The sequence below is a fragment of the Gracilinanus agilis genome, chromosome 2, assembly GCF_016433145.1.
Source record: "Gracilinanus agilis isolate LMUSP501 chromosome 2, AgileGrace, whole genome shotgun sequence".
Classification (NCBI taxonomy): domain Eukaryota; kingdom Metazoa; phylum Chordata; class Mammalia; order Didelphimorphia; family Didelphidae; genus Gracilinanus; species Gracilinanus agilis.
The window spans coordinates 478,447,319-478,467,030 of NC_058131.1; the positions used below are offsets into that span (position 1 = coordinate 478,447,319).

General features: G+C 37.1%; 1 protein-coding gene across 2 annotated transcripts in view; it reads right to left on the reverse strand.

Annotated features, from left to right (window-relative positions):
* Nucleotides 1-10,268: 10,268 nt before the first annotated feature.
* Nucleotides 10,269-19,712, reverse strand: part of ZFYVE1 (zinc finger FYVE-type containing 1) — a 51,535-nt gene continuing 42,091 nt past the window's right edge. Inside the window, exons 5-11 of one of the 2 annotated variants that reach the window (XM_044664924.1) lie at nucleotides 19,062-19,170; nucleotides 18,384-18,481; nucleotides 18,176-18,251; nucleotides 14,490-14,660; nucleotides 13,576-13,756; nucleotides 12,642-12,755; nucleotides 10,269-10,506 (exon numbers count right to left, since the gene is read on the reverse strand). In XM_044664924.1, coding sequence (XP_044520859.1) covers nucleotides 10,274-10,506; nucleotides 12,642-12,755; nucleotides 13,576-13,756; nucleotides 14,490-14,660; nucleotides 18,176-18,251; nucleotides 18,384-18,481; nucleotides 19,062-19,170 — 982 coding nt within the window. In that variant the 3' untranslated portion in view covers nucleotides 10,269-10,273. Of the gene's footprint in view, nucleotides 10,507-12,641; nucleotides 12,756-13,575; nucleotides 13,757-14,489; nucleotides 14,661-18,175; nucleotides 18,294-18,383; nucleotides 18,482-19,061; nucleotides 19,171-19,712 lie in introns of both variants that reach the window. The other variant, XM_044664923.1, reaches the window with a different exon arrangement.

Consider the following 19,712-nt stretch of genomic DNA (forward strand, 5'->3'; position numbering starts at 1 on the left):
GTTAAGCTATCACTAAAATTTAATGGACATATTCTCAATGGAAGACAGATTTAACACAGGATTGTGAAATACAATTGCTCTATATGGCTTTCAGCCATTAATAAATTACTAGTTCAGGGAGGAACTAGGAATAATTTTAGTGGTGTTTGATTGAGGGTGGATAGCCCCATTTTGCTAGGCCTAAGTCCAGGTAAATGAACTTAGTCTGACCCTTCTCAACCCTCCTTCCCTAACAGCCCTTTCTTTCCATCAGTTTTTCATTTCACTATCACCACTGGCCTGCTACCCAACGCAACCTGATTGTGCACCTACACGTTAGTCTAAGTCACCCTTGATCATATTCTCCAATGTGAGGTCCTATAACTTAGTTGTTAAAGCTGGAAAGGGTTGTGAGAGAAATCACTTTTGGCCCAACAGGCAAGGGTAATGTTAAACACGTTCCCTATGAACACAAATTGCCTATGGTTTACAGTGGGAAGGAAAGCTCAGGTTTTCTGTTACCTGCCAATTTAAGTTGGGGGTGAGGAGAGAATACTTTTTTATTACTTTGTTGCTGAAACTTTCAGGGGGGTGGTTTTGGTTTGTTTTATAGGAGAGAAGGATTATATCTAGATCCCATCCAGAGTAGCCCTTAGGTCACTTCTCAAAAACCAGTCTCCTCATCCCTAAAGTAAGATTACATAGCTTCTGCAGTAAAACAAGTGACTTTGTCATGATTGTGACCAAAACCTGTGTGGGTTGGTGGCTTTTATGTTTTATCGATGCCTTTTTTCTTTACTCGTGTGTTGGGGCAGCCAAGTGGTACAGTAGATACGAATGCTGGGCGAATGAGTCAGGAAGACTCATCTTTATGAGTTCAGATCTGGCCTCAGGACCTGTGACCCTAGACAAGTCATTTAACCCTGTTTGCCTATTTCCTCATTTGTAAAATGAACTAGAGAAGAAAATGGTAAATCACTCCAGTGTCTACCAAGAAAATTCTAAAATGGGGTACATTCAGACATGATTGAAAATGAATACATCAAATTTTCTACCACCTGCCTACTCTAGATTGAATCCTCCCTCCCCTAGAACAAAAAAATTCAGAGAAAATATCCCATATCTGACAGGTTGTACACTAGAGTTCTAGTAGTAGTAGTTTTCATTTACATTTTTTCTTAAGTTTCCAGGGATTTGGACCGTGTCTTCCTTTGGTCATATGTAGTTTGCACATATTTTGAAAACTGTTCATATCCTTTGAGTACGTATCCATTGAGGAATGTGATTCTTGGTGTTATATATTTGTCAGTTCCCTATTTTTAATATTACTATTTTAAACAATTTTAAATATAAATTTTAAAAACTAGCTCAATATTTTTTATGCCAGACTTTTGTCGGTGATATCTGATAAAAACATTTTCCCTGTTCTACCATTTCTTGTCAGTTTTACTTCCATTCAGACAAAAGATTTGTAAATTTTGTATACTAAAAATTGCCTTTAAAAACTTTTTTCCTTTACTTAGTTAAGAATTCTTCCCCCTAAGAGGGAGTATAAAGGGAGGAGTAATTGGTAGTACTGATGCCAAAAAAAGACTGGAACATTTTTTAAAAGAGCACAGAAGTCTCAAAAGTAAATACAAACAGAAGTTATTAAAGTAACATGGGAATTTATTAAATATTTTTTAGAAATAAGTGTGAAATTGAGAGTTTCATATAAAACCAGTTTGTGTTCTGCTATGTGGTATGGAAACATTTTTTCTTTGTATTTATGTTCAAAATAAAAATTTTTAAATATTTTCTGTTTGTATTTGTAAACAGTTCTTAATATCTTACTCTTTTTTATCTCATTTTCTCTAAAGAAATTTTTAGTATGGCATCTTGTATTCAGATCATATAATCATTTTTAGCTTATTGCATATGAAATAAACATTTTGGCAAAACCTAGTTTCTGCTGCAATTTCCCTGCAATTCTTGTAGTCATTTCCCTGGTTGTTTATGTTCTTGACTTTATCAGACACTGCTCTACAATTTTTGGTTGCTTCAATTTCTTGTTGATCTAGTTCCTTCACCTGAGTTACTTTTCTGGTTTTTTATTACTGCTTTACAGGTCTTTAAAGTTATGTCTGCTAACTCTATGCCCCCTTTATTCATAGTTTTCTCATTAATTGGCAACCTTTTTGGCCGTGAGAGCCATAAACGCCACATCTTTTCAAATGTAATTCCGTGAGAGCCGTACAGTGCTCACAGTGCACGCTCCAGAAACAGCACCTGAAAAAAAATTGACTTTATGGCTCCTGCAGGAAGAGCCATGTTGCCGATCCCTGTTCTAATCTGTTAATTATTTAGGTAGAATTGCCATTATGTTGTTGCTATCACGGAACTATGGGCAGTGAATATTTAAAATCATCTCCATTATTTTCTGTAGTTTTGTAATTAAGTAGTTACATAAGTTTTGTGTCTTTTTAAGTTAATTCCCAGGTATTTGCATTTTAAGTTATTTTAAATAGAATTCATCTTATCTTTTCTAGTTTTTAAGATTGTATAAAAAAATTGTATTTGTGGACTTAGTTTATTTTAAGATTGTATAAAAAAAATTGTATTTGTGGACTTAGTTTATTTTCTGCAACCTTAGAATAGCTGTTATTTGGATCAATTCGTTTCTTAACACCCTTCAGGTTTTCTAAATTTTGTCATTAAAGGTCACCTGTAAATGATAATTTTGACTCCTAAATTTTTTCACTTTATTCTCATATTACTGCTATGAATGGTCAAATAATAGTGACGAATATTCAGCACATCCTTGTTCTGCTTTTTGTTCTGGAAAAGCCAGTTTCTCCACCACAAGCCATGCTGACCCTTCGTTTTAAATATATGCTTTTGATCGCATTAAAAACTATCCTTTCTGTGCCTGTCTTTTTTTCATAAAAGACATTTTCCTTAATTTGTAATTATGTTAATTTTCAACTGCTAAAATATTGTATCTGGTAGAAATCCAACTTATTCAAAGTAAATTATTTTCAGGAGTTTTTTGTAGTTTGTATGAAAATTTTATTTAAATTTCTTGCAGTAATTTATTAATAGATGTTCTATAGTCTTCTCTGCATTCTCTTCCCTTTGTTTATGTGTCAGGATATCTCTAATTAAAATTCACTTGCAAAGATACTTTATGAGGAGAGGGTATTTATGACTTAATTTCTTTTTCAGAGATTAAAAAATGCTCTCCTGTGTTCATGAAATTTTTATTTTTTTTTTTAACCTAATTTTTAGAGTAACTTTACTTTCTCCTTTTGGTAAGGTTATCTAATAATTTATTGATAGACTTCATAAAAACAACTCTCATTTCTCAGTTTTACCATCTCTTGAATTTTTTTCTAATTCTCAAGATTTCTTCTTTGTACTGATTTATTAGACATTCTGATTTCTTTTTTTACATGCTCAGATTACTGATCATTCCTTTCTATCTTGTTAATGTTTTTAGAGGCATACATTTTCCTGATTTATTTTATTTATTCGGTTCCATCATAATTGTCATCTTTTGGGCCTTCTGTTTTTATTAGTAGTAGTAATCAATTTATTATTATTGTGGTATGGCTATAAAGGATACAAAAATTGAATCTGCCTTTTTCCATTTGGCCAAGATTCCTAGCACATACCCAGTTTTCATAAAAGCATAAATGAATGTTGCAAAATGTGTCTTCTTTAGTATACTCATTCAGAAACCATAAAAGGTCAAATTTATTCAGTAAATTCATTCACCTATTTATTTTCCTTCTTTATAGTCATTGGATTTAGACAGCTGGAATAGTAAATGTTCTTCCTACTATTGCCTTTTTGCAATTAGCCTAACTAAAATGTTTCTGCCCATTAGTTTGTGATTTAATATCTTTATTTTTCTAGTGTTCTTCACTTAAGCATGATAGTTTCCTTCTTTGTCTTTCTTGACTTTATCAGTTAGATGGTCGCAGTGGATAGAACCCAAGACTAGAAGTTAGGAATCCAGACTCAAAAATTTAACCAACTGTATAATCTCCAGCAAATCACAACCTTTGCCCAGTGTTGTTTTCTCATTTTATGAAATTAGGACCTAACTCCCAAGCTTGTTGTAATAAAAACAGGTAATACTTGTAAAGTGCTTTGCAAATCTGAAAGCTTTACATAAATGCTAGCCAACATCGATTTTTATTCCCTTTTCTTTAGAACGTGAATTGCAACATTTTTTATTTGCTAGCATAAATTTTTTTTCATCCCGCAATTGTTTTAAAACATTTCTTGTGTGCATTTTTCTTTTCATTTTCTTATCCACATACTTTTTATTGTAAACCCATTTAGATTAGCATTATTTCCTTGCATCAATTAATTTTTTTACACCTGTCTCTCTTGTTGCTCTTTTGTTTTACTTTTCTAGTTGAAATAAGAGCATCATAACTAATTTTCAATGCCCTTTCTCCATTTATCTTATTACAGTAACATTAATTTGTAATATCCCAGTCCCAAGTACACCAAAATGTTTACAGCACATATTTTTGTGGTAACAAACTAAATGTTTATTGACTGAGGAACAAATAAATTGTGGTGTGGATGTAAGATATAGTTCATACTCTCTTTCACTGAATTCCAGCCCTATTCATTGTAGTTTAGGTTCAGCTTTATAGGATACTGCTTTGGTGTCTCGATGTCTTCTGCTCTTCAAAATAATATAAACCTGTTTTCCTCTGACTTCTTAACATCTTTTTCATCCCAAGCTTTTCTGATTTTTTCCTACTTGGAATTTGAAATAGCTTTTTCCTAGCTGACTACAAAAGTTTTTCTTTCATTATGCATTTCTGAAAAGAGACTAATTTTTCTTAGTGATTTCAGTTTATTTTATAGATTATCTGAATTTTGCTACCTGCTTCAATATTTCTTCTGCATTTACTTCTCCAGGCTAGTTCATGGGTCTCAGTTCTCATAGTAATGGGATTTCCTCTTGGAATGTTATCACAAGTTAGCAGTGATGATGATCACAAGATGGTTCTGGGTCAACATGGAACTTTGCTTTAGAATAGAGGGAATGCCTGGATGAGTGGAAGTTCTCAGAATAAATCTCCAATTATTTTTTTCTGTAACACCTTGCAACAAGATTTTTTTCAGTTTTCTTGTCACTGCCAAGATTAGTTTTTTACTTGGGGTTTTTTAGTATGTGTATTATTAAGAAGACTGGAGAAGCTTCCCCTATAAATACTTCTCTCAGCCATCTTTCTGGAATTCTCAAAAGTTGTTCTTTCAAGTATTAAAAGAAACACAGGAACATAAACTTGGTAACTAGATCCACGTTTTCCACTGAGTATGAAAAACAACCCAAAGGAAAGTTTTTACATGCGGATATGAAATACAGAGTGAAGGATAATAAAACAATGCAGATATTAGACCACTTAAGAGTGATTTTCCAATGGTAAAGTACCATGCAGAGGGCTGAGTGTCTACTGAAGCTTGAAAATGAAAATATGGGATTAAAGGGGAAGAACAAATTTATCACTACCTCTAAGTTTGGGAAATTAAGCAAAATCTCTTTCAAAATCTAGAGTTAAGTGATGGACCATATATTGGCTAAATTGTTTCAAGCCTAAATAGCCACAAACATCAATCAATATTTTGAAGGATTCTTTTCTTCCTCCCCCAAAATATTTAAATGGGGAAGGGGCAGGGAAGAGTGGACCAGAGCTGACCAAGTACATATTTTTTTCTTAATGTTGGAATTACACTTTTTGGAATGGCTATAAAGCATTCATAATTATTAAATTATTAAAATTATTAAATCTGTCATCTTAATTTCCAACTAACCTAGCTATTTCCTAGGAAATAATAGACAGCCTAAAGATTTAACAAGTTCTGTGTCCTTTTCATCTATAAATTTATACACATACATAAAAATCTATCCCTAATTCACATACTCAAACTAAAGAGCTTTTATTGAAATACGCCAGGAGCTTACACTTACACTTACTTCTCACAAAGACAAGAGGCTGTGATTCTTTGCTAATCATTGTTCATTGACATAGGTACTTGCTCTACAGCATAATACCACATCATAAAGTATTTTTGTCCATCTTACTACGTGTAAATCTTTTGTCAAGGTTCACTACAATATGCTATAAGCCCAGCCATCACTACATTAGTCCTTATTTCTGCTACATGACTGTTTCATGTTCCATATGGATTTTGCATTTAACAGTGTCTGGCATATAATAGGTACTTATTAAATGTTGGCTGATTGACTAATTGGTTGATCGATTTGTATTTTGACTGACTGACCTTCAAAGATGTCCCAAAGACAGATTTCATATAGGAAAGGTGTTCTTAACCATTTTTGTGTCAGAGATTCACTCCTTTATTATCATGGTGAACCCTATGGACTCTTTCTCAGAATGTTCTTAAATAGTTAAAATGTATAGGGTTATCAAGGAAAGCGATTACACTGATATAGACAATATTTTTTGGAAATAGTCACAGACCTCAGATTAAGGACCCTTGCTTTACAAGCTAAAAATATATAACCTGAGAAATTCTTCCTTATTGAAATTTGAAATAACAGAGCTCCAATTTTCCTGACTCTCCAGAGCTACTTTAAAAAAAAAATAAAAAATAAAAAAAAATAAAAAAACACCTTAAGCCTGGTTCAGAGCCTAGTTAAACATCTGTTTAATCATCAGAAGCATTTTAATAAGGTATATATAAAATCTTTTAATTTTTCTGATCTTGCATCAATCCTGCATTACATCCTCTACAAAAAAAAAATTTTAAAAGGAGTAGGTGCCTTTTTATTTCCTTTTTACCTTTTTGAGGAACTAACCTGGTCAACACAAGACTGTGAAAGTGTTTGGAACAAGGGTACCACTGTACAGGCAAAGTCTGGAACCCAAATAACAATGTCTATGACGTCCCTTGGCATTTCTGAGTATGCTTCTATTTAGTCTCACTAGAGTGTTGTGATTTATTTGCTGCTGTCATATTGAGAGGGGTCTTTGCTGCCAGGTTTAGCTACAGTACTATCCACGTTCCCCAGGCTGCCATGTCCACCCAAGGGATGGAAATGATGGAATCCTTCGAGTACCATTGCTTAGGAAACCGCTTAGTCAGCCACTGAAAAACATGTCGGCAACGACCTAGGTCAGTGCTTAGCAAACATAACCACTACCTATGGAAAAAACTTTTTTAAAACAATAGCTTATCAAAAGTCTTTGTAGGCCATTCTCTCAAGCCTGAGTAAAGGTAGGAAAAAGAATTAATTGTAGAAAAAACTACTTAGAAAAGATTTCACAATAAGATGTACTTCCCCATATTGCTGTGATTGGACCAAAGAAAAGAATCAAGGATTTTCTACATTACTTTATACTCCAAACCAAAGTTTATGACTAGAAATATTGTTCAACATTAAATGTTTGTTGACTACAATGAAAATGGAAGAAAAATGCTAAATTTCAGTGAAAATAAAAGCATAATTTTTTCCCCACCCAAGTTCACAAAAGCCTAAAATTGTTACAAAACCCTGTTGTAGGCCAATCACGTGTGAGCTATACAAGTGTAATTTGCTGTTGTTGTTCAGTTGTTTCAGTCATGTTCAACTCGTCATAAGCCCATTTGGGGTTTTCTTGGCAAAGACAATGGAGTGGTTTGCAATTTTCTTCAACAGCTCACTTGAAAGATGAGGAAACTGAGGCAAACAGGGTTAAGAGATTTGCCCAGAGTCACACAGCAATTAAGTGTCTAAGGCTAGTCTATCCATTGTGCTTCCTAGTCACCCCATATAACTATATATCTTAATATATAGTATCTTAGTTATACTTCCTGGCACCTAATAAAGTACTTAATAAATGCTTATTGTCATCCCTCCTTCACTTTAGGTTTAAAAAATGTATTGCATCAACACAGCTTGGAACTAGAATGTATTCTTAAATTTCAGTCCTTTTAGTATGTCTAATCTTTAGCCTACTCTGTCTCCTACTAAGTGCCACCTCTTTACTCACCCCATCCCCAAACAAAAAGAAAGAAAAGGAAAAGGAAGCTAAAGTGTGGAAAAATGAGAACAATCAAGGGGAAAGTAGCAGGGGCAAAGAAAGAATACCAGAGTGGTTATGGCTTCAAGAAGGAAAATAAGCTACATTTTGACTAGAGTTGAGAATGAGGAAACAAGCAGGCTACAACATGCATCCAATACAAGAAAATAAAGGTCTAATGGAGAACTCGAGAATAAACATAATATGAAAAAACTTTCAAGGCATGAAAATGAGAAAGTACTTACCCATCACTCCAAAAACAAAGGCCTATTTCAGTTAAAATAAACTAAACCTACCCTCACAACTTACCCTATCTTTAGAATTGTATAAGTGCCGACCCCACTACCCATCGAAGCAAATAATGCTTCTAACCTTCTGAAGAATACGAAAATGGGAAAGGATTAGGAAAGAGAAGGAAAAGAAATTTACCAAACTGACATTCCCCCAGAAATGAGGTTCCTACCTTACTTTTTGTCCTTGATGCAGCCAGTTATGGCTTCCCCACCAATGAGGATGCAGAAATGTGCATTAATTATTCATTATGAGGGGTCAGGGAAGAAAAAAAATGACAGCTCACATTTCAGAAGGAATATTCCTTTATAACAGTTAATTTAATAATATACAGTTCTAGAAGGAGGGCCTCAGCCACTGTGCTATAAGGAGACAGTAAGGGAACAGGTCTCTGAGTAGGACCCAATTCTGGCTACCCATGATCATGAACTATCTCTCAAATAGGATGCCCCTCCAAGACAGACACACCACACACACACACACACACACACACACACACACACACACACACACACACACAGCCATCGTTAAGGGGCAAACTTTCCATTTAGTAAAGTCCAGAATTTTGTTGCTTTTTAATTAGTTTTTGGCCATAGAATATAAAATCCATCACGGAAGATTATTTTAGCACAAACAGTCTCTTTCCAGTCACCTCATGGTTAGGGATGGAGGTCCAGTACCTTAATAAACAGAAGTCCATTTAATTTCTCCTGCAAGGACTGAAGAGATGATGGAATTTTGTTTTCTATGTGCTCTGTTGTAACATGTGTGTACATGTGCATACACGCATGTATATGTGTATGCATACACACATGCGTGTACACACACATAGAGATATATGTTTTGATAAAACTTTAACAGTCCAATCTGTGCTCTTTGTCCCTGGAAGAATTCTCACAGTCATCCCTCTAACAATTAGAGGGCTCATGTGTTTGGGAACCAAGAATAAGACACTTTAAAACAAGCATTAAAATCCTAGGGCAACACTTGGAAGTCAGTCACAGGCTTTAAGGAGAAGTAAGCAGGCGAGGGAGAGTACCCAAGTGCTAAATTTTGGAGAAGGATCTCCTGCATCTTAGAAAAGCCTGGACAAAAACCCCAACAGTAAGTAAAGATGCCTTTTTTAAAAAGGAGCAGAGGAGAATGTTTCTTCTTCCTGTGCTCTCAAATACAGGAGGTGGCCTGATATCCACACCCTGACTTTCCTGGAGGCTAAAACCTAGAATTCCAAAGCCATAGCCCCTCACCCAGCATTCATTCTAGTGACCTGCACTTGAATGTGGGTGGTTCCTGGCTGAAACAGGCTGAGCCAAGGAATCAGAATTTTAAGTCCTCCTGAACACCAAAGGGTAGAATTCTCCCATACAGCTGTCCAAAACATTATGCCCGAAAGCCTTAAGTCTCCTTAGCAGCTGGAGAAGTCTACCATTTAAGTGAGGAAGATGAGATAGGAAGGAAAGAAGGAAAGGCTTTAAAATGCTTTAAGAGAACAAGCAAAAGGCTAACAAGCAATGCAATGGCTTTGGACCTAGCCCAGCCTCGCAGGGAAGAACTTTTGCTACCATTTTTCCCTGCGCCGGTAACTTTGTGTTAAGGATTCAGGAACCAACTGCATCCTTAGCACTCATTTTCTTTATATTTATATATATTTATAATTCTAGATATATGTATTTATATTTTATTTTTTAAACTGGAATAAAATGCAACGGATTCTGGTTCACTCACCTTTAAAATGAGCTGCCCAGTCCCCCCACCCCGAGGGATTTAGGCCTTCAGCCCTGATCTGCTGTACTCACCCCCAACTTGACACTTGGCCTCCCCTAAGGAAGTGGTAGAGCCCGAGGATATCTAGGAAAGAGGGCACACACTACAATAGGCTACCAGGTCAAGGAGGGGAAGACCCCCAAAGAGATTTGTTTCTAACCCTGAGAACCTAAGGAATTGTGAAGGACCTGGAGAGGGAGCTGGCGTTAAAGATCACCAGGCTTTTTATTGCAGTTAAAGCAGACGCGGACCGGGTGGTCCCAGCCTCGAGAGGGGACGGCTCGGCGATCATGGGAACACTCGTCACAGAAGCCTTGGCCACAGGCCCGGCAGTGATGTTTGGAAAGCTTTATACTGAATTCCTTTCGGCAATTGTGGCAGTGCAGGATCTCGTGGTCAGGTACCCAATAGGCAGGCCTGGCGGCATCTTTCACAAGACCTATGACAGGGACAGAATTATGGTTAGACACAGCACAGAACACAGGCTACACAACCTCCACACAAGCTTCCTGGTTTAAGCAGTTCCCTTTGTTCTAACATTATAAACTGACTCCTAAACAGATTTTATTACCATTATTTTTTACTTTCTGACTTTTGCCTCTTAACTTCTGTTTTAGAATCAATACTAAGTATGGGTCCTAAAGGCAAAAAAATGGTGAAGGGCTAGACAATGGGGGTTAAGTAACTTGCCCAGGGTCACACAGCTAGGAAGTGTCTGAGGTAAGATCTAATCTAGACATACTTTAGCAGAGGAGAAAAACAAGGACCACCAAAAATGCTTTCATTTACCCAAGGGTAATTATGGCAAATATCATCTCCATGGTCACTCATAAGCTCCTGAAAAAGCTTCCCAAGCTCTCTAGTTAAAATCAAGAGTACTCTAGCTTGGGGGCAGCTGGGTAGCTCAGTGGATTGAGAGCCAGGTCTAGAGACAGGAGGTCCTACATTCAAATCTGGCCTCAGACACTTCCCAGCTGTGTGACCCTGGGCAAGTCTCTTGACCCCCATTGCCCACTCTTTCACCAAGGAGGCAATACATAGAAGTTAAGGGTTTAAAAAAAAACAAACAAACAAAAAAAAGAGTACTCTAGTTTGAGTAAAGCACACAGACAACTTCAAAGATCAAGTTTGTTTCTACACAGTCCCAATTCTCAAACCTTTAGCTACTCTATCCCACCTGAACTCTGGAAGTACATTTGCACACACACTTCACTACCACAAGTCTAACTTTTCTGAAGAAAATGATGATCTTCAAATTATAGGATCTGTCAGTGATGGAATACTATTGTGCTAAAAGGAATAATGAACTGGAGGAATTCCATGTGAACTGAAACAACCTCCAGGAATTGATGCAAAGTGAAAGGAACAGGGCCAGAAGAACCTTATACACACAGACGGATATACTGTGCACCAATCGAATGTCACGGACTTCTCTACTAGCAGCAATGCAATGACCCAGGACAATTCTGAGGGACTTATGAGAAAGAACACTACCCACATCTAGAGAAGGAACTATGGGAGTAGAAATATAGAAGAAAAACAACTGCTTGATCATATAATTTGATGGGGACATGATTGGGGATGTAGACTATTAAGGGACCAACCTAGTATAAATATTAATAATATAGAAATAGGTCTGGATCAATGACACATGTAAAACACAGGGGAAATGCTCATTGGCTACGGGAGGGGGTGGAAGGGAGAGAAATATGAATCATGTAATCATGGGAAAACACCCCAAATTAAATAAATAAATAAACTTTTTTTTTTTTTTTTTTTTTTTTTTTTTAAAGAAAATGATGGTCTTGGTTGGTGACTCTTGCTAATAAGATTATTTGCCTCCCAGGGATACCCATGGGATACTAAACTCAAGTTCTCTAATACAGATCTAAGCAGAAGTCCCTGAGAAACAAGAATTAGCCATTTTCCAGACCCCCCCAGGTAAAGAAAAGTATGGTAGAATCAACATCGTAACTAACTGCTTCCTATGTCTTTGAAAAGGGTGGATATGCTACAGAGAGAGAGAACTAAGCCTCAGTGCAGACTGAAGTTCAGTAGCCATGGGGGATAAATTCCAAGACCTACCATGGACATAAACAAACACCTATTAAACCCCAAATATGTGTGCTTCTACAGTGCCCCACGGCCTCACAAGCAATCCCATCCCAGGGGGAAAAAACCCTAAAATAAAAAGTGGAAGTGGAAGCAGAAGAGACTGCCATGGGTACAAACTGTTGCCACCAGCAGACTTCCAGTGAGTTTGGCAATCAGGTTGACCTCAGATAACTGAAACTATAGAAAACAAAACCAATGATATTGGGGCCCTATTGTCTATTTTCTCTTTCTTGATTTTTGTTCTTTTTGGGGAGGAAGGGAGCAAAACTAATGCAGAAATTTTTTTAGCTTGACTATACCTATTTGCCTTTCTTACCTTTTTAATGGGTTGAGGAGGGGGAAGAGGGAGAGAGAAAAATTTGGAACTGAAAATAAAATTGAATTAAAAAAGATAATACAAAAACACATAATTTTGCTAGGAATGCACTACATTTCAGTGAATAACTGCCCATTACCTACCTAGTGGTATGTCAATGGCTGTTACTACCGCTCCCAGGGTATTCTGCACCGCCTCACCCACCTTCCTGGCAATCAGTGTCCCACCTTCTTCATCCACTTGTGCCTCTGGAACATCTGTTCAAAAAACATTTCTGTATTGAAAGAAAAGTCTCAAACCCTAAAGATCAATCTTCATTTATCTCCAACATATGAAGACACCCTTGTGAAGACGGATTCAGGGATATGAAATTAAAAAAAAAAAACAAAACCTATTCTTCTCCCAGGGTAGTACAATTCAATTCTGTGTGGTTTGGAGCATACCATCATCTGAGGACAAGGGATCAAGTAAAATTATCCTTTTTTTAATCACATACCCTGAGAATATTTACCAACTTTCCTTCAAAATCAATGAGAAATGTTTTGCTTAATGGCACTAAATAAGAATCTCAAGAAGAGAAAATAAATGAAGGTTCTCTTCTTTCCAGGACTTTCCTACTGCTGATTTTTATCTCCAGAGCATTAGAAATGCAAGGCATATACCAAGTGCATCAAGAAATAGCACCCACAGGGGACAGCTGGGTAGCTCAGTGGAGTGAGAGTCAGGCCTAGAGACAGGAGGTCCTAGGTTCAAACCCAGCCTCAGCCACTTCCCAGCTGTGTGACCCTGGGCAAGTCACTTGACCCCCCATTGCCCACCCTTACCAATCTTCCACCTATGAGACAATACACCGAAGTACAAGGGTTAAAAAAAAAAAAAGAAAAAGAAAAAAGAAATAGCACCCACAGGACTATGTGGACAGAGAAGTGGATCAGCCAAAACCAAAGATGTAATTGCCCTCAGAAAAATGATCCAGTTTGAGAGTGGACCAGTGTGGGGGATCCAATCCCAAATGCCCGGAGGACTGCCCAAAGGAAGAAGGCACTCTGCCCTTGCAACTCTATTGTTCCACATTACCTAAGTGGATGTTTCTTGCATCAAAGCAGGTGTCACACACTCTAACAGGCGCAGGCCCCCAGCCCCGCTCAGGTACCGGCCGTGTCTTGGAAGAACAGCTGTCACAGAAGCCTTCCCCACAGGCCCTGCAATGATGCTTGGTGTCGTTGTCTTTAAAGGATGTTGCACACTTGTTGCAGTTCTAACAATCCAGAAACAAAAAAAAAGAGCAGATCGCTTGTGTCAGTTCAGGTAAAAGGATCAGTGAGAAACAGTGTTAAGTACCCTGGAAACCTCCCTCCCTAAAGTGACACCTCAGGCATTCACCCCACCAGGTTTGACAACACTATCCCCAATAGAAAATATGGTCATAATAATAAGGCCACAGCAATAATATAAATGTTTTTTTAAACCCTTACCTTCCATCTTAGAATCAATACTTTGTATTGGTTGTAAGGCAGAAGAGCATTAAGGGCTAGGGAATGGAGGTTAAGTGACTTGTCCAGGGTCACACAGCTAGGAAGTATCTGAGGCAAGACAGGAACTGGTCTCTATATTTTTCTTAACCAGAATTAAGGCAATTTTCAAAAAAAGCTTTATGGAATCTAGGGTATCACAGAATTTAAACTCACTACTTAGGCTTCTTAAGCTCTCCGAGATGAGCAATTCCAGACCCTTTTGCCACAATTCATTAGCTTACTCCCAGATGGTGAAATGGAAGCCAGGAAAGAGACATGCCTTGTCTAAACTCACCAAGGTTACATCAGTGGTCAAATGGCAAAATGAAACCCAGGTAGATAGTGCTGCGCTGTCTCCAGTCAGAGGGTGTGGGTTTCGATGGGGGACAAACAGATGTCCCTGTTTAGTCCCTGCTGTGGCTGATACATGATGCACCACAACAGGGCTGGTGGGACTGTGCACATGCTCCCACATACCAGGATCTGAGAGTTGGGTCTCCAATAGGCCGGAGCAATCTGGTCTGTGAGCCAAGATGTCACTGCCTTTGTGGGCCCGAGGCTCAGCTCGGACACTGACTGAGCCATGAAGTTCATCCCATCTAGCAGCCGTTGGGCAGCATTGTTGTTGTCTTTCAGAAATCCATCTGTCTGAAACAAACAAGCAGGCATGTGTTATGCCTCCAAAGAAAAGAAAGGAGCAAATGTTTCTGAGAAGTCAAATAGTCTCTATTATTTAAACTTTACAAATCAATCAATCACCAAGTATTTTATTACATGCCTAATATTATTATATGCTTAAGAACTAGGGATACAAGGATAAAGAACTGATAATAAGACAAAAGGCAAGGTTTTTGTTACTGTTTTTTAAACTTTTATCTTCTATCTCAGAATCAATACCAAGTATCAGTTGCAAGACAGAAGAGCAATAGGGGCTACACAGCTGGTTCAGTGACATGCCCAAGGTCACACAGCTAGAAGTATCAGAGGACAGATTTGAACTCAAGACCTCCCACCTCCAGGCTTGACTCTCTAAGCCACCAAGGCACCTAGCTGCCCCCAAAAGTTAAGAGGTTTTGCTTGTGTTTTTTTAAATATACAAAGAGCATCTCATTTGAGCCTCATAAAAAACTTAAGATGAGGTCATTGCAGGTAATATTATCCCATTTGATAGATGGGAAAACTTGGACTTAGATTTAGAAGTTAAGTGATTTGATCAAAGGCCAAATATTTGTTTCCTGGACTATAACCCATATTATATGATGATGATGGCTTAAAGAGAACACTATCAACCTCATGGTATCGGTGTCAGTAAGAGTCCAAGAGTCCAGTCAAACTGACTGGAATTCAAAATAAATTCTTGCAGCAGATTAATCTCAAACAAAAAAGAGGTCATTTCTATAAATGAGGTCATAGTATACTGACCAATTCAGAAAGCAAAGGTATTCAAACAAGAAGAATAAATAACGAAATGCTCTGGATTGTGATGCTAAAGTGGATAAGATGCAACAATAGATAGCTGTTCAGACATAAAGATCCAGCTTTAAGAAACACCTTTTAGAAAAGGAGCCAAGAATTAAGAATTCAGGGTTGTGACAGCCTACCTTTTTCTGTGGGTAAAGAAGTTTAAGGTTAACCTTTGTTCCTATATTATTCCATATGAAAATCTAAGTTTCATAAAATAAAAGCAGCAAATGATTTCCTTATTAATGGAAGAATCTTTTCTTAACATCTTGAATTCAAAAGAAAACTGTAAAATAAGGAAAAGGAACCAAGAAGGATCTTAAAGGTCATACATGCCTACCAATTAAAATTTTTATTATAAAACGTGAAAAATATCAAAATATGAACATTTCTTTATCCTATCCAAAGAAAAACATAACAAGAAGCTTCTGCAAGGCTTCGTGAATCTCTTAACATATAATTTGGTTGCTATACTTTTTTAGATTACGTATTGTTTAACATGGCAGTTTTGCTGCCTTATTCAATTTTGTCCCCCTCTAAACTCCTCCAAATTTCCTTTTACTCTTTTCTGAATATTTTTTAAATGTTTCATTAATTTTCTATTCTCTTTTTTCATGCTTTACATTCATATGCTCATCATTTGTTCAGCCATTCTCCAAATGATGGTTGGCCACTTTATTTCAAGTTCTTGGCTAAAAAAAAAAATGCTATTTGAAATATCTTTGGGGAGAGCTAAGAAGTTCAGTGGATAAAAAAGTCAGGTCTAGAAATGGGATGTTCTGGGTTCAAATATGATCACAGCCAATTCCTAGCTGTGTGGTCCTGGGCAAGTCATTTAACCCCAATTGTCTAGCCCTTACCACTCTTCTGCCTTGGAACTATAAAGATGGGATTAACTCTCCCCTGCCCATTTTTAGACTAAATCACTAGAAGCATATACACCCCACTTATCTTTTAAGTATGGGGAGGTCTGTGACCTGCATGTGCAATGGTGGGTGATGAATCAGAACGACTGACTGCCCTCTGGGCAGTCCTAAGCAAAGCTTTAGCTATAATTGGTCCACGTAAAAGTGGAAGGAAGGCACAGGAAGTGACAAAAGGAATAGTCTTTAAAAGAGGCAAGAACTTCCTGTAACAAGGTCTTTCGTCTTCAACTTGAACTTGAAGGAGCTCTGGCTTGGGACCTCAGGCTGCTCTTTTTTCCCCTTAGAACTACCACGTGAGTGAGTGAAAAAGACTGACTCATTTTCCTAGCTTTTCTGAGAGGAACTAGCCTCTGGAGAGGCCCCTGATCTTGGAGGAGTCCTTGTGGCTAAAACCCTTGTGTAATTTACCTCTGGTTCCCCTTTGCTGGGGCCTTTGAAGTCACGACTGGTTCAGACCAGACTGGAATAATTACCTTCTCAACTCTGATTTCCCTACTTTCACTTTCCCTCTATTTTATAAATAAATTGCTAAAAAGTCATTCTGACTTGAGTAATAATTATGGCAACCACATTCCTCATAAATTTAGTACAACCCATTAATATTTTACCCCTTACATTCTAGCAATCATCGATTTTGTTCTCTTTCCCTTTTATCCCCAAATTATTGTAATTTATAAGTAGGTTATGCTTACAAGATCTACTGGGGAGACTAGTCTTCCAAAGGATCTCAGGTGGGGATTGTGTAAGTTGAATCTGTTACCCTAAAAACTATAGAATCAATACTTATTGATTCTAAAACAGAAGTTAAGGTTTAAAAGAAATAACTTTGCACACCTGAATCTTTTCCCTCTTTCAAAAAAAAATCTCATTGGAGTATGATGGTAGTAGCCATATTTTAGGATTAAAGGGTATGCACAGTTTAATGATTTGTTGGGGTACTATAGGGCCAAATTACTTTCTAGAATGACTGGATCCATTCACTGTTGAACTAGTATACCTGTCTTCCCAGTATCACTCTATACATATACTACCTCCATCCCATATTCTTCAGAAAATGCCCAATGTATAGTAAACAAGTAAAGTAGTGCAAAATAAAATACACACATTGACTGTATCTGAAAACATTAAGTCTGATTCTACAAGCCTAGTTCACCACTTTTCTATCAAAGGTGGAAAACATGGCTCCTTAATATTCTTTTTTATCATGGTTCTTAAGTATTTCAAACTTCTTTTCCTTTAAAGTGCTTTGGTCACTGTATAAAACATTTTTGTTTAACTCACTTCACAATGAATTAGTTCAGATTTCTCTGAAACCATAATTTCTTACAGTGCAATAAAATTCCATTACAATTATACACTATGGTTTGTTCAGCTACTACCTAACTGATGAACACCCATTTTGTTACCTCCCCCCAAAAAAAGTGCTGCTACAAATATTTTTATACATATGACTCCTTTCTCTCTTTCAAAAAAAATCTCTTTGGGATAAATATCAACAGTAGTAGATCTGTCATTGAGTCAAAGAGTATATAACAGTTTGGTGACTTTTTGAGTATTGTTACAAATTACTTTCCAGAAGAATTAGATCCCTTCACAGCTCTACCAATAATGCATTAGTATGCTTATCCTCTCAAACCTCTCCTACAACAATCATTTTCCTTTTTTAATATCCTTGCCAATAATTACCAACCTATTAATGACTATTCCTGACACCAAATATGACTGTCACATCTACATAAAAGCAGATGAGAAAAAAGAAAAAAGGGGAATACTTACTCCAGGCCAGACATGTTCAATTTCTGTCCGTACTACTGTGTCCACAGGATCTTGATTCCCAAACCAGTACTGCCGACTACGATATACCACACCACAGTTAGGACACTCGATCACATACCTGTAAATGGAGATAAATAGTTAGCCAGGTAGGCATAAGAAGGAGCTGAGCATATACTAAAGTATCTGAAACTCAGCTACCTCTACTCACCCAGACCATGCATATTTTGCAAGGCCCATCCAAGGGGAGTCGGTGGAAGCAGATGTTTTAGGCACCACACTGACTTCCTTTCCTCTTTCATAGCAGGCCTGGAATATATATTAATATATATATATATACACACATATACACACATATATATAGTGTTCCATCAGCTTCTTGCATCTACAGAAGATCCTAAGCTCAAATGAACACTACTGAAATTCTGGATCAAATATAGGTTGGTAAAAAATAAAAAAAACCACACCATTTTCTAAAAAAAAAAAAAAAAAAAGCCCATTCTCTGGAAATTAATCAATAGAACACAGACATACACATGAACATATAAAATCTAAAATTGATTAGATGGCATTATGTGGCTAAAGAAAGAAGTCTTATGTCACTATGCAGCCATAAGACCAATCTTTAAACTGTAGATCTATCAGACATAAGGTGAAAAAAAAATCAGGATTTGTCTGAAAGAACATCTTAACTGAAAATGAACACTTGACAGACACTTGACAGAAGGCCCCAGTAGCATTATGATACCCTTGGAATTCACCCTTGGACTCCAGAAGCAGGGAGATGGGACAAGAGGTAGCTCCTGGGACTGTTTCAAGTTTCAAGTCTGTCTCAGAGGAGAACAAATAAGCAGGCCAGCAGAAAAAACAAACTCCCCCAGCTACTTACTTTACAGGTATAAACCCGGTTATCATACTGGTGGGAGTATCTACAGCGGCTTTTTGCTTCATGAGGCACTCCTTCTTTTCCATGATTCATGCTGTTTTTACATCCAGACCTACAATCCAAAAAGTCACAGTGAGGCAACAAGCTAATGCTGTTAGTCTGGAAGATATTTTGGCCCCAAATCAGCCACAGGATAGTACTGTGGTGCAGTCATCAGCATTACTATAACTAGGAATTGGCTGAGGGACATCCTAGATAACATTTGGCTTTCCTCTCCAACTTTCAATCATCAGGAAAAAAGAAAACCATTTTCTTCATAACCCAAGAACACAAATCAATCCACAAATATTTATTAAGTGTCCATGTGTTAGGCACTGGGGAAACAAATACAAAGAGAAAAATGAAACAATCCTTATCCTCAAACAGCTTACATGGAAGCAAGGGAAGCAGAGGAAAAGGAAAAATATGTACATACAAATTTACACAAGTAGAAAGGAAATATACAGATTTTTAAATAAAAAATAATTTGGGAAGAGGCACTAGCAACTGTAATCAAGAAAGACAGGAGGTAGTACTTGAGCTGGGATTTAAAGGAACCTAGAAATTCCAAGCGGCAGAAGGGAGAACAGGCATTTCAGGAATAGGGGTCACAGA